The following is a 19680-nucleotide window of genomic DNA, read 5'->3' as shown; positions in this document are numbered from 1 at the left end:
GTTGTGCTAAGCAAAGAAACTTGTAACTATAAATCTTAATAATAGTGAAACTGTAACTTTAAACAAATTAAAATTGTTATCAATAAAACAAAGCTTTTGTTGTCAAGATTTTTGTGTTAAATATAGGATTTTGATCATTATTGTTTTAAGTACAAAGATTTGGTCATTATTATCTTATGTACAAACTTTTAATCTTAGTTTTATTTATGTGCAGAATTTTGATCCAACTTAAGTTTGTCATCAACATCTTATGTACTGGGTTTTGATCATTATTATCTTGTTTTCCTTGTGGAATCTGTAAATAAAATGAAATGAAAATGTATTAAAGGTTATTCAGCAAATGTGGTATCTTATTTTGTCTCAAATATTATTTTGAAAAATTTAATCATATTTTCAAGCTAAAAGAGAGTGTTACTCATATAATTACTGTTGCTTTATTTTGAGTTATCATAATCCACTGAAGGTTACATGAAACAAGAATTTGAATTCTTGATCATGAGAAGCCCACTTGAAATAAATATGTATGTCAGAACGGCTGGTGTAGGTATTAACACTTTTATTGATAAGGAGAGAACAACCTGAAGATGACCTTGGAAGACTGAAACTTTGGTCTCTCCTTATCAATAATCAACGTATTAAAACCCATACCAGCTATTCTGAGATACAGAATTTCAGCTGCATCTTTTCTTATTGGATCAGTTTATCCACTGTTGACAAGTCTCTTGTTCATTGTCAGAGTTTGTTATATTTTATGACACAACAGGAAAATATTAAATGAAAATATGGAGCTCATTGAAATCAAATATAGCAAGTGAGATGTTTAGTAGTAAAATACTGTTTATTCAAAGTTTCAGTAGACTGTTACAATACTTTTAGGATAAAGAGGCCATCATCAGTGATATACAGCATAAAGGTCTGAGTAAAATTGTTCCATGGTGAGAAAGGTTTTTAATTCTTTCCAACAACTGAAAGACCTTATCATACATCTTTTCTAAGACATCCCAAACTAATCTCATAGTAGAGCCTTGTATGTTGTTAAGTTTTAGCTATAGATTCTTATAATGCTCTGTAAAGAGAACTTTGCTGTGAAAATGATATTACGTTCTTCTAAGGATATGAAATTTTATGACTTCTTGTTATATTTACAATAAATCCACTGTTTTCATATTTGTAAACCACTAAGTTACTTTAGCTTTTTCACTGAACCAGGTTTCCAACCATAATCACCACTTTTTTATTCCCAGGTAAAGATTCTGGACCTCTGTCAAGTAAGCAAGAGGATCCAGCAGCAGAGAAACGTATTGCACAAATTTTAAATGAAGCTCAAAATGCCATGCTTGATTCTGAGAGTAACAATAAAAGGATGAGCCCATTACATAATGGTAGCACAGGACACTCCCCCCAGAATGGCAATGCATCCAGATCAGAGAAAAAAGGGAGGGGAGATGAAGGAGGTGGCATTGAAGGAGGAGGTGGGGAAAGTCGAACAGTACACAGTAATAATAACTATAAAGGATATTTACAGTCTGGCACTATCCGGCGATCTAGAAAATATGATAATGATGACATACCCAAGGAGATGGTAGCAAAGATCTACCAAGAGGAGCTTGCTAAACTTATGGGACAGAGAGTGGAGGAAGGTTTCCATTTACCAAGAGACCAGTATGAACACACACAAGAAGAGATTAGACATGCCCTTAGTATCTATCACCAGGAACTTTCTCAGCTCTCTCAAGTTATGCCTTTAGGCAGTACTGATGTAGCTCATCTTGGTGTAACTACAGCCTGTATAAATGGTACTGCCTCTTCTTTCATCCCTCATGCCATCAGCTTGGCTAGTAGTCTGCCTCAGATGCCTATTGATGCCACAGTACAGTCACGTAGTAGACAGAATGATAAAAAAAACAACAGCAGTTTGGATGTGGATAGTCATCATAAATGGGGTGCCTTTTCTTTGGTAATACCAGAAACAGAGGCTAGAAACAGCCATATTAAAGTAGCAGTTTCACATCAACACACCTCTTTTCCTACAACTCCTGCAGTGTCTCTCACTGAAATATCTAGTGCTGGTGATGATCTTACTATGTTAGCATCTCCCTTACAGCAGATGCAGTCCATCACAAACTCATTACTTTCTCAATCATCTATGACCAACACCTCCAGTGCACTACAGATGCCCACAAAAGCAGTTCTTCCACCCATAACTCAGCAACAGTTTGATCAGTATATTAACCTAAATACTGAAAATATTGTGAAAAATGTGAGTTTTGTCTTGGCTAAAAGATAATTTGTTACATATTAAGGTCTCCAAAATTAAATATCTTAATGTTTTTATTATAAAAAAATTACAAAAAGAAATAAAATTGTAATAGAGAAAAGAATAACAATTTTCAAATTATCTCATAATTTTCAGATGAAACAGCAGCTGGGATAGTATCTGATAATAAAAGTGTTTCCTAATTCTTTATTGACAATAGTATTCAAGTAATGAAGCAGCTAGTTCAGTATTTGATTTGTCAGAAAATGTCCTAATTCCTCCTTGATAATAGTTTTCTGGTAAAGAAGCAATTGAGTCAGTATCTTAAGTCATAATGTATCGTACCTCCTTGACAATAGTATTTACATCAGGAAGTAATCAGTCAGTAGTTAATAAGTCAGAAACTGTTCTAGTTCCCTTTTAACAATTGTTTATAGATAGGATCTAAGTCAATATTTGATAAATCAGAAGGTATTTTCAGGTGAAGAAAAATTAGTAAGTAGTTGATAACTTGGAAGGAGACCTAATTATTTTTTGTAAATTGTTTTCAGGTAAAGGAGGAACTCAATCAGTATTCAATAAGTCAGAGATTATTTGGAGAAATTGTTCTGGGGTTGTCACAAGGTTCAGTTTCTGACCTGCTGGCAAGACCTAAACCTTGGCACATGCTTACACAGAAGGGCCGAGAGCCCTTTATTCGAATGAAAGTGTTCTTGGAAGATGAAAATGCAATTCAAAAACTGGTAGCTTCCCAGTGTAAAATCCCTCAGGAAAAGTTATTACATATAGGAGGTTTTGGAGACTCCAGCAACTCCCCAGGTGAGAGTGTAAACATTATTTATTTATCTAGTTTTCTGTTGTTTTTTTTAATAAAATAACTTAAAATTCTCTAAAAGCAAATGTTGGAAATGTTTCATTGTAAAATTGTAATTCATTTTTTGTTACATAATTCAAAAGAAAAAATAATCTGTAACTAAAGAACTAACTTACCATAGCTACTGATGTATCTCTTATGCCACTTGTTAACTTTGAAATTTTGACCTCAATTAATTTACATTTGTGAAAGAGTAACTTTTTAAAATCTATACAAATCGATAATCGGATAACAGCACAGAATGATCATATTTAACAGATGGGTGTCTGGAAATTATGTTAACAAATCTACTACAATTTATTTCTGAATTGTTGAAACTTCTGAAAGATTCATTTTGTCCTGCAGGGTATCTTCACAGACATGGGGAAGGGGGGGCAATGAAAAAAATATGTTCCTGTTTTATTGCAAAGTAACAAAGTGCCTTTCTTCAAAAAATTAAAGGCTGGAACATTAAAAATATCATAAAAGTTGGTAGAATAGCATGTACAGCTAGAAAATGTAAGGCAGGATGTAATTCCCAGCACTCATGCTGGCTGGATTTAAGTTGGCATTTCTTTTCAACAAATTACTATAAATGTGAAAGAATGCCCCTCCAGATTCAAAATACTTCTGCCAGCTGCTATAATTCTAATAACCATCACAGCAGTGGTTCAGAAATATAAGTAAACAGTGTTAAAATAAATTCCACACACTTTGTACATTTCACAATTATAATTTTAAAAATAATTTTTTTTAATTATATGCATTTTACTGAGGTATCTTGAGATTTATTTTAACTAAAATTATGAATATGGCGTAATATTCTCAAAACGTTTATAAACAAAAAATGCCACATTTTACTGGGTTAGCTCAGCATTTTCAGTAGTAGAGGTGAAATATTACATCCAGGACAAAATATAACAGTTGTGATCTATAACATAGGTCAAAAAGTAAGATACTGATGTGCTATGTATAAATTCTTTCACCTTTACATTTGAAAGTTTTGAATCAACTCAGTTAAATGTCATGCCCTTTCCTTATCAAAACTTTGAGAATATTATGTCATTTTCTGATTTCTAGTTAAAGATTAAAGTTCTTGGTAAAGTATAAATCTATTTTGTTTGTTTTTTCAAGCACAAAAATACACAATTGGCTATCAATACTGTTTTTACCATGGGTATCAAAACCCAGTTTTTGGCATTATTAACCTTCAGACATGTGCTGAGCCTCAGGGGTAGAGTAGGGTAAATACATTTAGAAATGTGTACATTTTTATATTTTCAATAGTAGCATTTACTTAAAAAAAACATACATAAAAATTGGGCAGTACAGAATAGTCTTTTCAATTTGGTTGCTTTTTTTCCTGACAAAAAGAACTTCTTTTTGAATTGAAAATTTTTATTTCAGCAGCCTTTGTAAAAATGTTCAGTCAGTCTACAAAATCAGTAAAATCACATTCTAGCCTTTTGATAGAAGCAAAACTTTTCTTGACAACAACTTTTCTCCATCCACAGATTTGCTGGAGTCTTCCCCTTCCACTCCAGAATATGTACCAGATAGCTTCAAGAAACAATGCCACAGTCCACAGTCCTTGTCATGCTTGTACTCATCTGTGTATGAAATAGCTGCACAAACCTCTGATTTGGATACACAGAACATCACATCCAAGATAAAAGACACACTTATGACCCATAACATAGGTCAGAAGGTGAGATGTCAATGTCTTTTGTATCATTTAATACAAGTAGTAGAAATCTTATTCTGAGAATTTCCTTGTTACTGTAAAATTAATCACTTAGACAATGTTTGTATCTTTAATTCTGTTGATAATAACATTCCAATAAATGTGTCCTGGCATAACCATAATTCCAGAAATTACCTAGCCACTTGAGAATAGAATGAAATTTCCTGGTGAAATTTAAATTTTTTGTCCTAAGATAATTGCATCATTTCTATGAATATGTAAATCTTAACTGTAGTTAAACAAGTCTAGCTTCTTTTCTTACTATGTATTTTAGGATTGTTTCTTGTTGAATCTAAAGTGTATTTTTGGAATTAGATGATTCATTTTATTGATATAATGGTTCAGTACATTGCATTTTATATATCTAAATCTGCCTATGTTGACATTTCAGAAAAAAATTCAATAATATAAAAGAAAAGAAAAAAATAAAATTCCTTAACTTATTATATACATATCTAAGCCTTTTATATTTGTATTTAAAAAAATCAATAATATTTAACAAAGGAAAAGTTAAGGCTTATTAAGTAATTATATATGTGTAAACATGCTTAGGTTTTATATTTTAGAAAAAGATCAATAATATTAAAAAAGGAAAAGAAAAATTAAATCTGGTTCTCTTCTATGTGTGTGTATTCACACACATACATACAAGGAATCAAATATGTTTTGCTCTGAAAAGTAATTAATAAAAATGAATGAAAAAATATCAAAATGTCATTTAAAATATTATAAAAACTCTTTATTACTGTTAGTTTAAAACAAATAAATAAGGATGTACATATATAAAAGCATAAATAACAGTTTTGTATCTTCCAGAATACTCTTCAGTTTTTAAAGTAAGGCTTCCTCTAATGAGACCCATTTAACAATTTCAAACTTTTCATTTTTTTTATCTTAAAGCTCTATATATGTTTTAAACCCCATTTTATGTTAAACTATATAACATTTATTATGGTTTTAAATATATTAATAGAATAATTTCTTACTAGTAGTGAGCTATAAAACTCTTGTAGTAGTTTTCATGCCATCCTAAGATTCCTTCAAACTACCATCCAATTGCTTTGACGAGCTGTCTCTGGAAAACTTTAGAGAGGATGGTTAATGCTCGTCTTGCTTGGTTGCTCGAATCAATCAACCTCCCCTCTCTCACCCAATATGGCTTCCGACGACAGTGCTCCACCATGGACCACCTGATTCAACTTCAAACGTCAATAAGAGAAGCCTTTCTCAAACAACAATGTCTTGTATCAATATTCTTAGACATTGAGAAGGCTCATGATACAGCATGGAGAAATGGCATTTTGCAAGACCTCCATATATATCGGTTACATGGTCATTTGAAAATTTTTATCAAAAATCTTTTTATGGACAGGAGATTCCAAGTTCATGTGGGTTCGACACACTCTCTCTTTCTTTTCTACAGGAACTCAGGGCTGTGTTTTGAGTGTCCACTTTTCAGTATAAAGATTAATACCATCACTGAACAACTCCCTCTTACTGTTGTAAACGAGCTCTATGTCGACGACTTTCACATCTCATGTCAGTCATCGAACATGAGGTATGTTAAGCGGCAGCTACAGACTGCCCTCAATCATTTACTGAAGTTGACCACAGCAAACGACTTTAATTTCTCTCTCTCTCTAAAACCGTTTGCATGCACTTTTGCCCCCAACAGGGTATTCACCCTGATCCTGAACTCCGTGTTGGTGAAGTTTTGCTGCCAGTTGTCCCTGAGACCAAGTTCTTGGGGCTTATCGTTGACCGTAAGCTGACCTTTATACCACACATCAAGCAGCTATGGGTCAAATGTACAAGAGCACTGAACATCCTCCGTCTCCTATCTACCACCACTTGGGGAGTGGATTGATGTTTTATGCTAAAGATATATTGTGCTCTTATTCGATCAAAACTCGACTATAGATCACTGGTTTATGGCTCTGCCAGGACCTTGGCCTTAAAGATGCTGGACCCCATTCATCATCAAGGACTTTGGCTCTGCACTGGGGCTTTCTGCACTTCCCCAGTTCAGAGCTTATACAAAGAGTCTCATGAACCTTCTTTGCACCTTTGCTTATTGCAGTTGTTTTTACTATATGCTTCAAAACCTTTGTTCCTTACCAAAGCATCCCACCTGGTGTTGTGTTTTTCTTCCTCGGTGGGCCATAGGTTTCACAACAGACTGTCTGCCATTGTTCCTTTTGGCTTTCGTATCCAGGCGCACATGGATAAATTGGGTCTGTCATTGGATAACATTGCTGTATTTACTGGTCAGCCCTTCCCATGGCTTATTACAGTTCCCAAATGTGACATTTCTTTAAGTCATCTGAGAAAAGCACATACTCCCAATTGGAAGTGCCATCTTTTATTTGCTGAACATCTTTTGAACCATCTTTCCATTCCTGTTTATATGGATGGTTCAAAATCAGGTGACTCTGTGGGCTCTGCCATGGTTTGTTGCAGTTCAGTGGTTGTGCACAGAATCCCCTCTACAGCTTCTATCTTCACTGCTGAACTGTATGCCATTTCTCTTGCCCTGGATGACATAGAAGTTAAGCAGTACTCAAACTGAACTATTTATACTGACACGCTTAGTTCTCTACTGGCCCTGGAATCGCTTCACGTTAGTTCACACCCTGTTCTCATCGATATTCAAAATCGACTGGCCCATTTCTCTTTAACATCTACTTCCATCCAGTTTTTCCAGATACCAGGCATTTGCGGGAATGAGCTCGCCAACACAGCAGCTAGATCTGTCTGCTCTGGTACTATCACTTCTGTGACTGTTCCACACATAAACTATGGTCCTGTATTCAAGGCTTGGCTCTATGCCAGCTAGCAGTCGACTTGGAGTGAGCAATGCGAAAACAAGTTTTCCAAATAAAACCTATATTGGACTTTGGCTGTCTCGCTTCCTTAAGGATTGGAAAGAGTTATTCTAGTTATTCTAACTACGCTACGCATTGGCCACAGTTTTTTAACTGAACATTTTCTTTTATCTGGAACTGATGCATCAGTGTGTAGTTTGTGTAACACTCAGATCACAATAAGCCGCGTTGTACTTTCTTGCCGTCATTGTGACTCTAAACGACAGCACCATTTTAAACATGTTCTGTCCCAAGGTGTATCCATAACAGTAGACAGTGTTATTGGTGATGGTGACACTGTCCACTTTGGTAAAATTTTTAGTTTTTAAAGTCAATTAATCTTTTTAATGCCATTTAAGTTTTTTAATTTATACATTAAACCTTGTTAATGTGGTTCCCTTTTAAAAATCACAGTTCACCTAGTTCAATTTGAAATTAGAAAATGGTCATAACATTATGGCCATAACTCAAAAACAGGACTGGAAAGGCCAACTTCGGGTGACTAACACTGCTGTTTGAACTACCCATTAGTCATCCTGGTGAGTTATTATTATAATTTGGCTAAAAGTCTTTTAAAACCTTTTTATTACTTTTCTTTTTGAAAGTGGCCATAATGTCAAATAACTCGGAACCAGGACTGGAAAAGCCAACTTCAGGTGACTGACTGTGGTTTTTGTACTTACCTGTTAGTCTTCCTGGCAGGTTATGATAATTACAATTATGCTATAGAAAGTCCTTTATGAATCCTATTACTGTAGTTTTTCTCTTAACATTGTAAACTAGATGTAAACATTGGTTTTATGCTATTTATGTTTTTTTTTAAACTTTGATTTGTTTTACCTTTCTTTCCTTTTATGAATTTTACTAAATTTACTTTAATTTTACCTTTTTACCAGACGTTTGGCACAGATAGCCTAGCTGCTTTGTGCCGTAAATCACTAAATCAACCAACCAGCCTTTTGCTTGAATTTTTATAATTCTATCGTTTTCATTTCAGCATTTAAACTATGCTTTCTTGTAGGCATTATGTGTATGGTCAGACAACCGAATTCATGTTGACTTTATAAAATGACATGTATATAACTCTATTTAATAAAACTATACAAAAAGTAAACAATAAAGTAATGGTATTCATAATAGTGTACAGAGTATGTTACAGTTATGAGCATTCAGTGTCTGACATGGTTTCCCAAGTTGAGACAAAGAAACCTAAAAACAATTAAGAATAAAACCCATAGTAAATAAAAAAGTAGCTGAAAGGGTTTATAGCAGTCTATGAAATGAACTGAAGCTAAATTATTGCAAATTTAAGTAAATGTAAAATTAAATGATAACAAACCCAGCTGAATATGCATAAACAGCTGAATGCATGTTCACAAAGTGATAAGTATATGGTTTGAGAGAACTGTACATGTGTATTTTAAATCTAAATAAGTCAAGAGAGTCAAAACAAATGTAATCATTTCAATGCTAATGTGTGAAATACATTGCAAATTAAACACTAAAATTGAAATCAAAGCCAGTTGTCACATGATGACATTGATATTGCACCATCATGTAGCATACTTGTTACATGAAGTTTAACTTAGCAAAAACAGGTAAGGTAATTTTGAATGGAAAAGCCGATATGCAATCCAGAGTATATAGACAAAAGCCATTTTTATGATATGAGATTTGTAACATATCATTGATAAGCTTGCAAGGAAGGTTCTGGACAATCGCAAAAACATTAATTATGTAGAATATTTTCACTAGAATACCAAAACAAAGCATTTGGAGAAAAGGTTCTTGTAAAGTATGTGTTTGTTATCAGATAATAGACTATTGTTTGATTGTTTGACCTGAGATTTATGTAAATTTATTTTTAAATATAAGTTTTCTGTTTTTCTAATATATATTTGTTTACAACAAATGCCAAATAATATATAAGTAACATTATGTGAATTACAACCAAACCTGGAGTTTATAAAACATATTGGCCAGGTGGGTTAAGGCTTTCGATTTGTAATCTGAGGGTTTCTGGTTCGAATCCCAGTCACACCTAATATATTTGCCCTTCAGTCGTGGGGGCATTATAATATGACAGTTAATCCCACTATTCATTGGTAAAAGTGTATCCCAAGAGTTGGCACTGGGTGGTGATGACTAGCTCCCTTCCCTCTAGTCTTACACTGTTAAATTAGGGATGGCTAGTGCAGATAGCCCTTGAGTAGCTTTGCACAAAATTCAGAACAAACAATTATGAAACATATTTTCTTCTTCTCAAAGTCTGTAATATGTTTAGTGTATATTAGAATCTTTCCCACAAATATAACAGTATGGTTTGTTGCAGAGAATAATATTTTCATCAGAATTCTTTACTTTATTTGTCTGATTTATGATAGCATACAACATTTTGGTTTTTTGATAATATGATAAGTTTGTTTTAAAACTTAGCTTTTTGGATGTCATTAATATCAATTTTCAACTATAGGGTAATATGTTATCAAATATGAATATGGTATAAAGGCTATTCTATATTATGTAAATAGATTATCTTGTTTATTACATTCATGTTTTAATAAAGAAGTGATAATTAAAGATTTAAACCTTATTTTAAGTAATTGTTATTTTGTTCATAAAGGCAATATATATCAACAAATCTCTGGAACATTATTGGGTACAAAAGTGGCTCTAATTTGTGGCACTTTAGTGATGGGATAATTTTGAAATTCAAATGTTCAGTAGTTTATCAATTTATTTTGAGCAAAATTGGAGAAGGTTTCTAGATGATTGTTTTCTATTACAAAACAGATCCATTGAATTTGGAATATTTTTTTGAAAATTTGAATCAAATTAACCATGACATAAAGTTTACTAAGTGAGTTACTTAGGTTTATCTGTTTTAAGATATGTGGATTATAAAAAGTAAAGATGATAAGATTCAAATGGATTAATATTACAAACCTAATTAATATTAGTATTTAGAATTTTAGAGTAATCATCCGATTCATGCTGTATTAAATATTCCACTTTCCTAATTCATATAATTTTTTCTGTTGTTTTTATCCTGGAACAACGAAGACTGAGAGAATTAAATCTTACCTTCAGAAGTGTTATTGTCCAGAGAATCTAATAGAGAAAGGTTTTAAGTAAGCTGAGATTAAAAAGAAAATTAACAATAATTGTAAAGATAATATAAAGTAAGAACAAATTATTCCTTTCATAAAAATATCCTACCTCGAAGCTAAAAGTAATATTAAAGATATCCAAAAGGAATTGGAAAAAAACTGATAAAACTGTAAAACTAAGTTTGAAAATTAGCAAACCATGTTATCATGAAGACAACACAGAAGTTTGTATGCTGTCTGAAATTGGAGAAATAAATTAAAGAAATCTGAGTAAGTTTTTTTCCAGAATAAACAAAATTAAAAATTTTGAGGAAATGTTATATAACATACACTAAATGTATTACAGGCTCCACTGGGTAGAAATTACTTTTTATAAATAATTTAGATTTAGTTGTAATTTACAAAATATTATTTATGTATTATCTTGAATTTATTTTGTGGAAATATTTGTTGGAGGAACAGAAAATGTACATTTAAGAATAAATTTACATAAATGGCATGTCAAAAATGCAGATATTAGCCCATTACCTGGTAACAAACACATTAATTAATAAGTGTAACATTGCAAAATATCACATTTTGGTATTCTTGCAAAAAGGATAAAATATTATTTTATGAACATTATTCTATTAATAAATTTAAAACCACATTAAATGATACATAGTTTAAAAGACAGAAGAAGGTTAAAACATGTATAAGGCTTTAATGGAAAAAACAACAACTCATGAACTTTCATATTGTTAATTAGGTTTTGTCAGAGAAACCTTACCTTAGAACCTGAAGATTATGCTGAAAGATATGAATTTGTTGTTTATATTTTATTTTTTTGTTTTAAAATAACAATAATAAAAGGTTTTTAAAATGCTTTAAAATATATATATATATATCTGTTTATGGTACTGTTTCAGAAAGAAATGTCATTAATATTGAAAAATAAGAAAAGTTAGAAATGGTTAAGCCTTGAACACCTAAGGCTGTTTTGGTTGATATTTCACAAAAAAGGTAAGACATTTTGAAGAAAACTAAAAGTTGATTAACTCACTATATTCTTTGTCATTATATATTCCTTAATTTTTCTCTCTTTCAGATTTTTGGAGAGGTAGTTCTTGGTCTGTCTCAAGGGTCTGTAAGTGAATTGTTATCAAAACCAAAACCATGGCACATGCTCAGTATTAAAGGTAGAGAGCCTTTCATCCGTATGCAATTGTGGTTAAATGACCCACAAAATGTAGAAATATTGCAAGCAATTAAAACTCAAAGATGGGAAGGTGAGACAAGTCTTGTAACATTCTAATAAAATATTCTCTAGAAAATTAGTTTATAGTTCATTTTACAAGAATGTCTGTAATAATTCAATGAAGGTTTAAAATGAACATTAGTATTAAGATTAAATTAAGTATGGAGTTTTATTTTTGTTTTTTGAATCAGATATGTCATGAAACATTTACCAGTGAGATTTTACTTTCATTTCTAAGTGTCCCAATGCAAAATAACATGAATAATGTTATTAATTGACAACAGTTCAATTTGCTTTCTAAATATGTAAGGTATACTCTGAAAGAAAAGTTATTGTGGTAGTTACTTCCATTTGTTGTTGTTATATCTTTAGGTCTTTTTATTTTAATTTCAAATTTATGATTTTATAATATAAAAAAGTTGTTGTTGTCAACAGTATAATGAGTTTTCCTAATTTACATTTTTCAGCAAATAAGCGAAAAAGAAACATAGATGCAATGGACTTCTGCCACCTGTACAACTATGGTTTCTCTTCTCTTTCACCGTGTGTGTCAACTAAAAAACCACGAATCTTGTTCTCAGATGAGCAAAAAGAAGCACTTCATATAGCATTTTCCATGGATCCTTATCCAAATACAGCAACAATTGAATCTTTAGCCAATGAGCTCAACTTATCAGTCCAAACAATAACCAACTGGTTTCATAACCGTCGCATGAGGCTTAAACGACAGCCTGTGATTTCTCATGATGACCACGAGTCTAATTACAATGGAGCACATGTTGTATCTTCTGCACATGTTTCATTCAGTGATAAGAATACTGCAAGTTTTGATCCTGTGCAGTTTAGATTAATGCTAAACAATCACCTTTCAGAACTGAGTCTAGATAAAAGTAGTGGAAAGGTCCAGAAAATGTACTCTACTTATAGGAATAATTCACCACTTACCAACCACAATGATGATTCTGATACCTTAGACTTGAGCTTGTCTAGTCATAATTTCTTACAAAGAAGTAACAATCTGTTTGGTTTTCAATGTTCTTCAGAAACTGCAAGTGCCAGATCAGACGAGCACTCAAACAGTGAAGTAAATGAAGATTCTAGCTATTTTTTTGAGAGAAGCTTGTCAGAAAGTAGTGACAATGAGCCTCTTGAAGAACAGCCACTGCCTCCTTCTGCATATAACATAATACGGGGGCAAGAAAGTATTAAACAAATGACACTAGGGCCATCTAATAGCAGTAACAAGAGAAAGTCTACAATGCCACAGTGGATGGACCAAGGGCTAAAGATGTCTCATGATTATGACCTATGCAGTGAGATTGAAGACAATGATAAAGAGAAAACAGAAAATAAGAAACATGAGGAGATAATAAATGGAGTCTGTGTTATTCAAGCTGGGAAACTTGTTCTTCCTGTGTCTAAGGAGCATGCAGTTCGGATTGAGCTGACTTCAGCTCCTGATAATCAGGCTTTAAACTACAGGAACAAAGGACAAGCATATGAAAGAGATAAAGAAATAGATTCTTCCAAACAAGAAAAAGAAGAGTTTCAAAAAAACATTAAAAGTGATAGCAAATATAACATTGAGAGGCTCGAGAGGTGTTTAAAAGATAAGGTAGAAAGCTGGGATGTTGATGATGAAATAGAGAGAGAAAAAAAACAACAGAGGTACAGCTAAAGCCAAAGATTATCAGAAAAAAGAAGACTGGATATTCTAATGACTTTATTTTCAAATAGAAAAGAGTAACAGAAAAGGTCTTTAATGAAAACATAAAAATGTATATCACAGAGTGACTTGATATGCATTCCTCAATCAAGATTTTTTATTGTGTTTCACACTTTACATAACTTGGCTTTTGAGTGGCCTTAAAATATACCAACCCTTAACTAATGAACTTCAGGTTTAATTAGAGAGTGAATTAGGGTTAACATAAAGAGTGAGAGCAATTCCAAAGGACATCCAAATACAATGTGATAATGTCTTTACAGCCTTCTTGTTGTAACCTAAGGCTAAGAAGGCTGCTAGCTAGTGTGTAACAAATACTAAGTGGTACCCAAGAGATGAGGCTTTATTTGTTGTTGTTCATCCAAGTGAAAGCAAACCTGTTTCTTGATTGTGCAGACCATTTTTGAAAATTATACTCTTTGTGATTTCCATACAATTTAAATTCTTTTTGCTCTCACCTGAAAATGTATTTTATTGTTACTAGCTTTGAAAATATTTGCATGTATGTGCTTTCGAGTTGTTTTTTGTTTTTTCTCAAGAATAAGTAGATATAGTAGTTTGCCACAGGCTTGTTGTTATGTTGTAGTCATCAATATTAATTCACCAATTTCTCTGTTTATAATTAAATATACATGCAAGTGTTATTTATCATTCTGAGGATGCCTTTTAAAGAGATTTGTGGCTTACATTAATCTCGTATTAATCAGGTGAATTAATTGTGAATGCTTGTAAAGCAAAATTATTGTTTCTTGCTGAGGGAGTACAGCTCTGTTATTCTAGTCCAGAAGTACTTCATAAGTGTAAGCCACTAGTTATGCATTATATCAACATTCTTTTCAAGTTTGTACAAATCTTTGAATTCTAGCAAACATATGAACAGTGTTGTCGTGAGTATGGACAGGACTTTGAAATTTTTGATTTGCATGAGAAACTCTTTCCTTCATTGTAGTTGTTGCTTACTTTCTTTATTTGGAAAGTTTTGGCATATACATGAAACCATGTACTTAGTAAAATTGATGAAATACAATTTTATTATTGTACTGGATAGAACAAAACTCGTACAAATTTTTGTTTAAAACATTTTTTAATTTATTATTTATGGGAAAGACGTAATTAATTTAGAAATGAGTCTTCACATAGTTTTGACAATAGAATAAGGAGAAAAAACTAAGTAAAGTTATTAGGAATATTTTTCATTCAAAACTTAGATAACTTTTAAATGTATTCTCAGAATTTATAAAATAGAGCCTAAAAGTCAAACTAAGAAAAATAAAAGAAGACTGGTAGAGTAAACATTTTGTTCAATGTGAGAATTGTTAATGCTAATTTTGAAGATCCTCTATATGGAATAAATCTGGTGATATTTCTAATATCTGTGTAATATCATGCACCACACACATATATGTCTATATGTTTAAAGATAGGGCTGTTTCAGATGTGTATAAAAAGGATCAGTTCTCAGTTTGAAACTTCTTTTTTTTTAATCACATGCATACTAACAGTGGTGATTGATGAGATGTATGCATGGATACATTATCAACTAACAAAAATTAATATACACCACATCATGCCACTTCTTGACTTTTTAGAGCCTATTTCTCACTTCCTCATAAGGCAGTTTATATCTTATCTGATCAAAATCTTCTGTTGGCATGACATGGGGCCAATCTCAGTGTTTACAAACTGTTTTGTTAAACAAAAGTAATAAGTTGTATTTAAAGATTTAGTAGAAATTAATGTTTTATTACACTCTCACAGATTAATACGACTAAATTTGCCAAATTTGAGTGTTTAGATGAAAGGACATGAAAGTTTGATGTGAGAAACCAACACTGCATTGGCTGGTGTTTTTCAAATTGTTCTCTAATTAACAGATTAAAGAGCAGCAACTTTCTACTTGAATCTGTAAATATGACCTATTTTCATTAAGTAATGCAGAGATGGACTACTATCTTTTTGGTTGAATTTCTTATACATAAATGTACAGGAAACTCAGTAGGACTTTCATACTGTATACTTCTATCAATTTTACCATTTAGCAAGTGATATCAATATATTTACTGTTGAAGCCCTGCATAGTAATGTTTCTGACCATTTTTTTTTCTTAGCACTGTGGTTCATAAATAATTTCCACTGTTATCATTACTGGATGTCTGGAGAGTAAAATCATTTTACCAACATAACCACTGAATATGCAATAGTTTTTTAACATTTTGAAAAGAAGAATGAAATATTCATACTGAAAATAAGCCCATTATTACTCTAGACACAAGTATGTAACATGGACAACTTGAAATACGTTTGTTCATAGGTTTAATTCTGATGCAGTATCTTACCTCTTCTCACAGAAAGCATTCTTGATTAGTACGTGCTCTACTGATGCAAAATTTTAACTTGCTACTAGCTTGATTAGTATGTGCTCTACTGATGCAAAATTTTAACTTGCTAGTAGCTTTGTAACTTCCACATTTTTGCTCATCTACTTGCTCATGATCAAGGGCCATGGATCCTGGGGGGATGGGGATGCATCCCCCTTCATTTTAGGTGGGGGGTATGGTGCATACAGTCATCCTCCCCACCATTTGGTCTGAATTGTTTTATTGCATCACAGGCCTACAAATTGTGTGTTTGTTCTTGCGATTCTCGTGTTCTTGCCAATCGAATTACATGCGATTCTCGTGTTCTTGCCAATCGAATTACATAATTACGCCTAGATGTAGGCTTTTTTAGTAGCTGAAATGTACACCTTTAATATAGACGTGCTTCTAAGCTTTTCGACCTAAGCTGTAGTTCGTGAGTATCAGTCAGTAGGTCTAAGTATACATGCAAGGCTTGCAAGCAATATTACAGAATCTACTTGCATCTTGTACGTAGTGTAAGATTAAGTAAAATTTTCATCACAACAGATTGAACAGAGCATGAAATTCGAAAATATTACTCCCAAGCGTAAACTCCTGTCATCTAGATCTGGCAGGCCATTTGAAGCTTGCAGCTGCATCAATCTTATGTGTATATTGTGTAGTTTTTCTACGCCATTTGTTCTTATGCATGTCTAGCCGTTTTTATTGTCTAACGCCTTACTCTCCTTAGCTGTCGAATCCGCTGACCATAGTGTACGTTTAGTGTACAGTTAACAACAGGTTTGGGCCGCTCAGATCCAGACACGCCCTTGCCCGCTCAGATCCAAATGCACCCTACATCACCCTCTCCGCTCCCTTTAGTTTGAGCCTCGATTTTACAACAGGGCTCATTAGACCTGTGTTTGTGGCCTTCATTAATCCATGAAGTTTTAGATTATTACTGCCCTCTAATAAAGTGCTGGTACTTTATGGTAAAAGAACAATATATTCTCTTATCATAGAGAATAAAAATATTGTATTTTCTTGTTTAATTAGAACACAAAAGGAGCAATTTCGACAGCCTGAAGCCTGTACTCGAATTGTATTGCTAGTTTTTGTTTAGGTGTTTTTATTTAATAGACGTGCTTATAGACATTATATCACAACGTGTTTGCCTTTTGATGGGCTTTAACAGGAATGTAATATATTTGTGATTGTTTAAGTATTTTTCGAGAAATTTACAATTACTTGTATTGTAACTAGCACACATTATTGTCCCAGCGATGCCCAGGCGGTCAGTCGGCTCGGCAGTCACTTTGAGGTTCGTGCATTTGACATAAATACATTGTACAGTTCAGTCCTACTTCCATCCTCTTCCATCTTCGTTCGTTGTACATTAGAGTTTTTCAATAAAGACTGTATTTTAGCCTGTTGAGTCATCTTGGAAACAGATTCCAATTATGACAAGCAAGCGTCTGAAACTTTCCGATATTAGACAGTTCTGCAAGCCAGTTACCAGTACTGCAAGTGACAATGTAGATGCAGATAATCCAACAACCTCAAGCACCATCAGATAGTTGTGAAACAGGTTTGTACAGAAATGAAAAATCTGACACTCTACAGATAGAGTGTGGAAAGCCATATCATCCAGACGCACAACTAATACCACGACAGAAAGCAAAATATCAACTTCCATGGCAAGTGATTTGATGAGTTTCCATGGCTGCAATCAGACTCAAAAAGCCATATGCTTTCATTGTGTCAAGGCGGAAAATAGAGGCCTTTTCATAGGGAAATTAGAGAGGCCAGTGGGGTATACTTTCATATCCACCGGTTTTTGCAACTGGAAAAAGGCAAAACAGAAATTCAACGAACACCAATCCTCCTCTCAGCCCAGATTTACTATATCTCCAGAAGGTTCACTTGATGTAACTCCAGTGACTGTCCAGCTACATGATGGAAAAAAGAAGCAGCAGGAAGAATGCAAAAGAAGTCTAGCCAAAATATTCAGAAGTTTACGTTTTTTACTGCGTCAAGGTTTAGCATTACGTGGACATACTGATACGGAGGGGATCTTCCTGCAGTTAATGAAGCTCATGGAAAAGGAAGATCCTGAGTTGATGGCCTACATGTCAAAGGAAAGCACATTCACATCACCCCAGGCTCAGAATGAAATTATGGAGATGTTCAGCCATAAAATACTGAGGAACATAGCACACGAAGTGCAGCAAAATAAAATCTTTGCATTTATGGTTGATGGCACTCAAGATGTTACATGTGTCAAACAGGAAGCAATATGTGTACGATACGTGATGAGAACCTTGACGTCCATGAGACATTTCTTGGTTAGTACAGTGTTTCCAATACAACTGGTGAAACAATATCCTTGACTAGATTGATGTACTAACTAGACTCAGTTTACCACTGTCAGATTAAGAGCATAAACTTATGATGGAGCCACTAACTTCAGGTGATGGCTCAGCATATGGTGGATGCTAGGCAAAGAATAAATATTTTGAATTTGTGGACCATCATAGAACTTTGTTTTTAGATTCAGTGCAGCACACAATGACTAATTTAATAATGCAACATAAACTTCTAGTTGAAGCTTGTGAATGTGTTGCCTGATTCTATCCAGTGGATACATGAACTTGTGTGAAGGATACTTGCTTCAGAGGTCAAACAAGCCAGCAGAGATAATCTTTCTTCTCATGAAAATATTGTATTGTCAGACAGCCACAGTGGTCCAGTTAAATTGACATCAACTGTCCCACTGTGTCCAACATGCTGGTTGTGCACTCACAAAGATGAGGTCACAAGATAAATATAGAAGAGCTCTGAAATTACATGTGCTATGTGACCACTACAGTGACATTGTTGATTCTTTATCTGAATTTGTGCACAATGAAATTTGATTTAGATGTAGCAGTGAAAGCACTTGAGGTCTGCTGGACAGATTTGGACAACTTGGTTATACAGTTTTAGAAATGTCTGATGGCTCAGTTTCAGTCCATTAGCTATCATTGAAGAGCTGTAACTAAACAAGCCAGCAGATGTTTAGTGAAGTGCAAAAATTTTGTGACAGTATCTTGCATGATCGAAGCATCTGCATTATGACAATTGAGCAATTAAGGTCAACTATGTCTCAGTGCCAAACAGAGGAAAATTACAACAAGATATTTGATGAAGCTAAGAAAAAGGTAACTTCCTTCAGATCAGATCATCACAAAGGAGGTTGAACATACCTAGAGGACTAAATGGCAGACCCCCCAGAAGGATCACAGGTGATGGCTCAGCACACCATTCTACAACAGCTAGAGATTACTACAGAAGCCAATATTTTGAATTTGTGGACACAGTCATAGAACATTTGATTACTAGATTCAGTGCAGAAAACAATGACTTGAGGCAATATCTGGCACTTGAGGACATGATCACATATGGCAATATTGACAACTCGGTTATAAACTTCTATCCAGAAATCTCTGCACAACGGCTCGAGTTTCAGTTGCCCATGTTCAAAGGAACAACAAAAGCAGTATCTCTGAAA

The 19680-nt window shown here is 33.4% G+C and overlaps 1 protein-coding gene across 1 annotated transcript in view; it reads left to right on the top strand.

Annotated features, from left to right (window-relative positions):
• The window catches only part of LOC143245577 (homeobox protein cut-like 1), a 208135-nt gene that overhangs the window by 169717 nt on the left and 18738 nt on the right, over positions 1-19680 (top strand). Inside the window, exons 14-18 of the mRNA XM_076491935.1 lie at positions 1245-2260; positions 2809-3076; positions 4625-4818; positions 11916-12096; positions 12533-13738. Of these exons, the coding sequence (XP_076348050.1) occupies positions 1245-2260; positions 2809-3076; positions 4625-4818; positions 11916-12096; positions 12533-13738 (2865 nt within the window). The remainder of the gene's footprint in view (positions 1-1244; positions 2261-2808; positions 3077-4624; positions 4819-11915; positions 12097-12532; positions 13739-19680) is intronic.

The sequence above is a fragment of the Tachypleus tridentatus genome, chromosome 2, assembly GCF_004210375.1.
Source record: "Tachypleus tridentatus isolate NWPU-2018 chromosome 2, ASM421037v1, whole genome shotgun sequence".
In the NCBI taxonomy this organism is placed as follows: Eukaryota; Metazoa; Arthropoda; class Merostomata; order Xiphosura; family Limulidae; genus Tachypleus; species Tachypleus tridentatus.
Note: the sequence above shows the minus strand (reverse complement) of the source record. Positions and strands in the feature narration are given on the sequence as shown.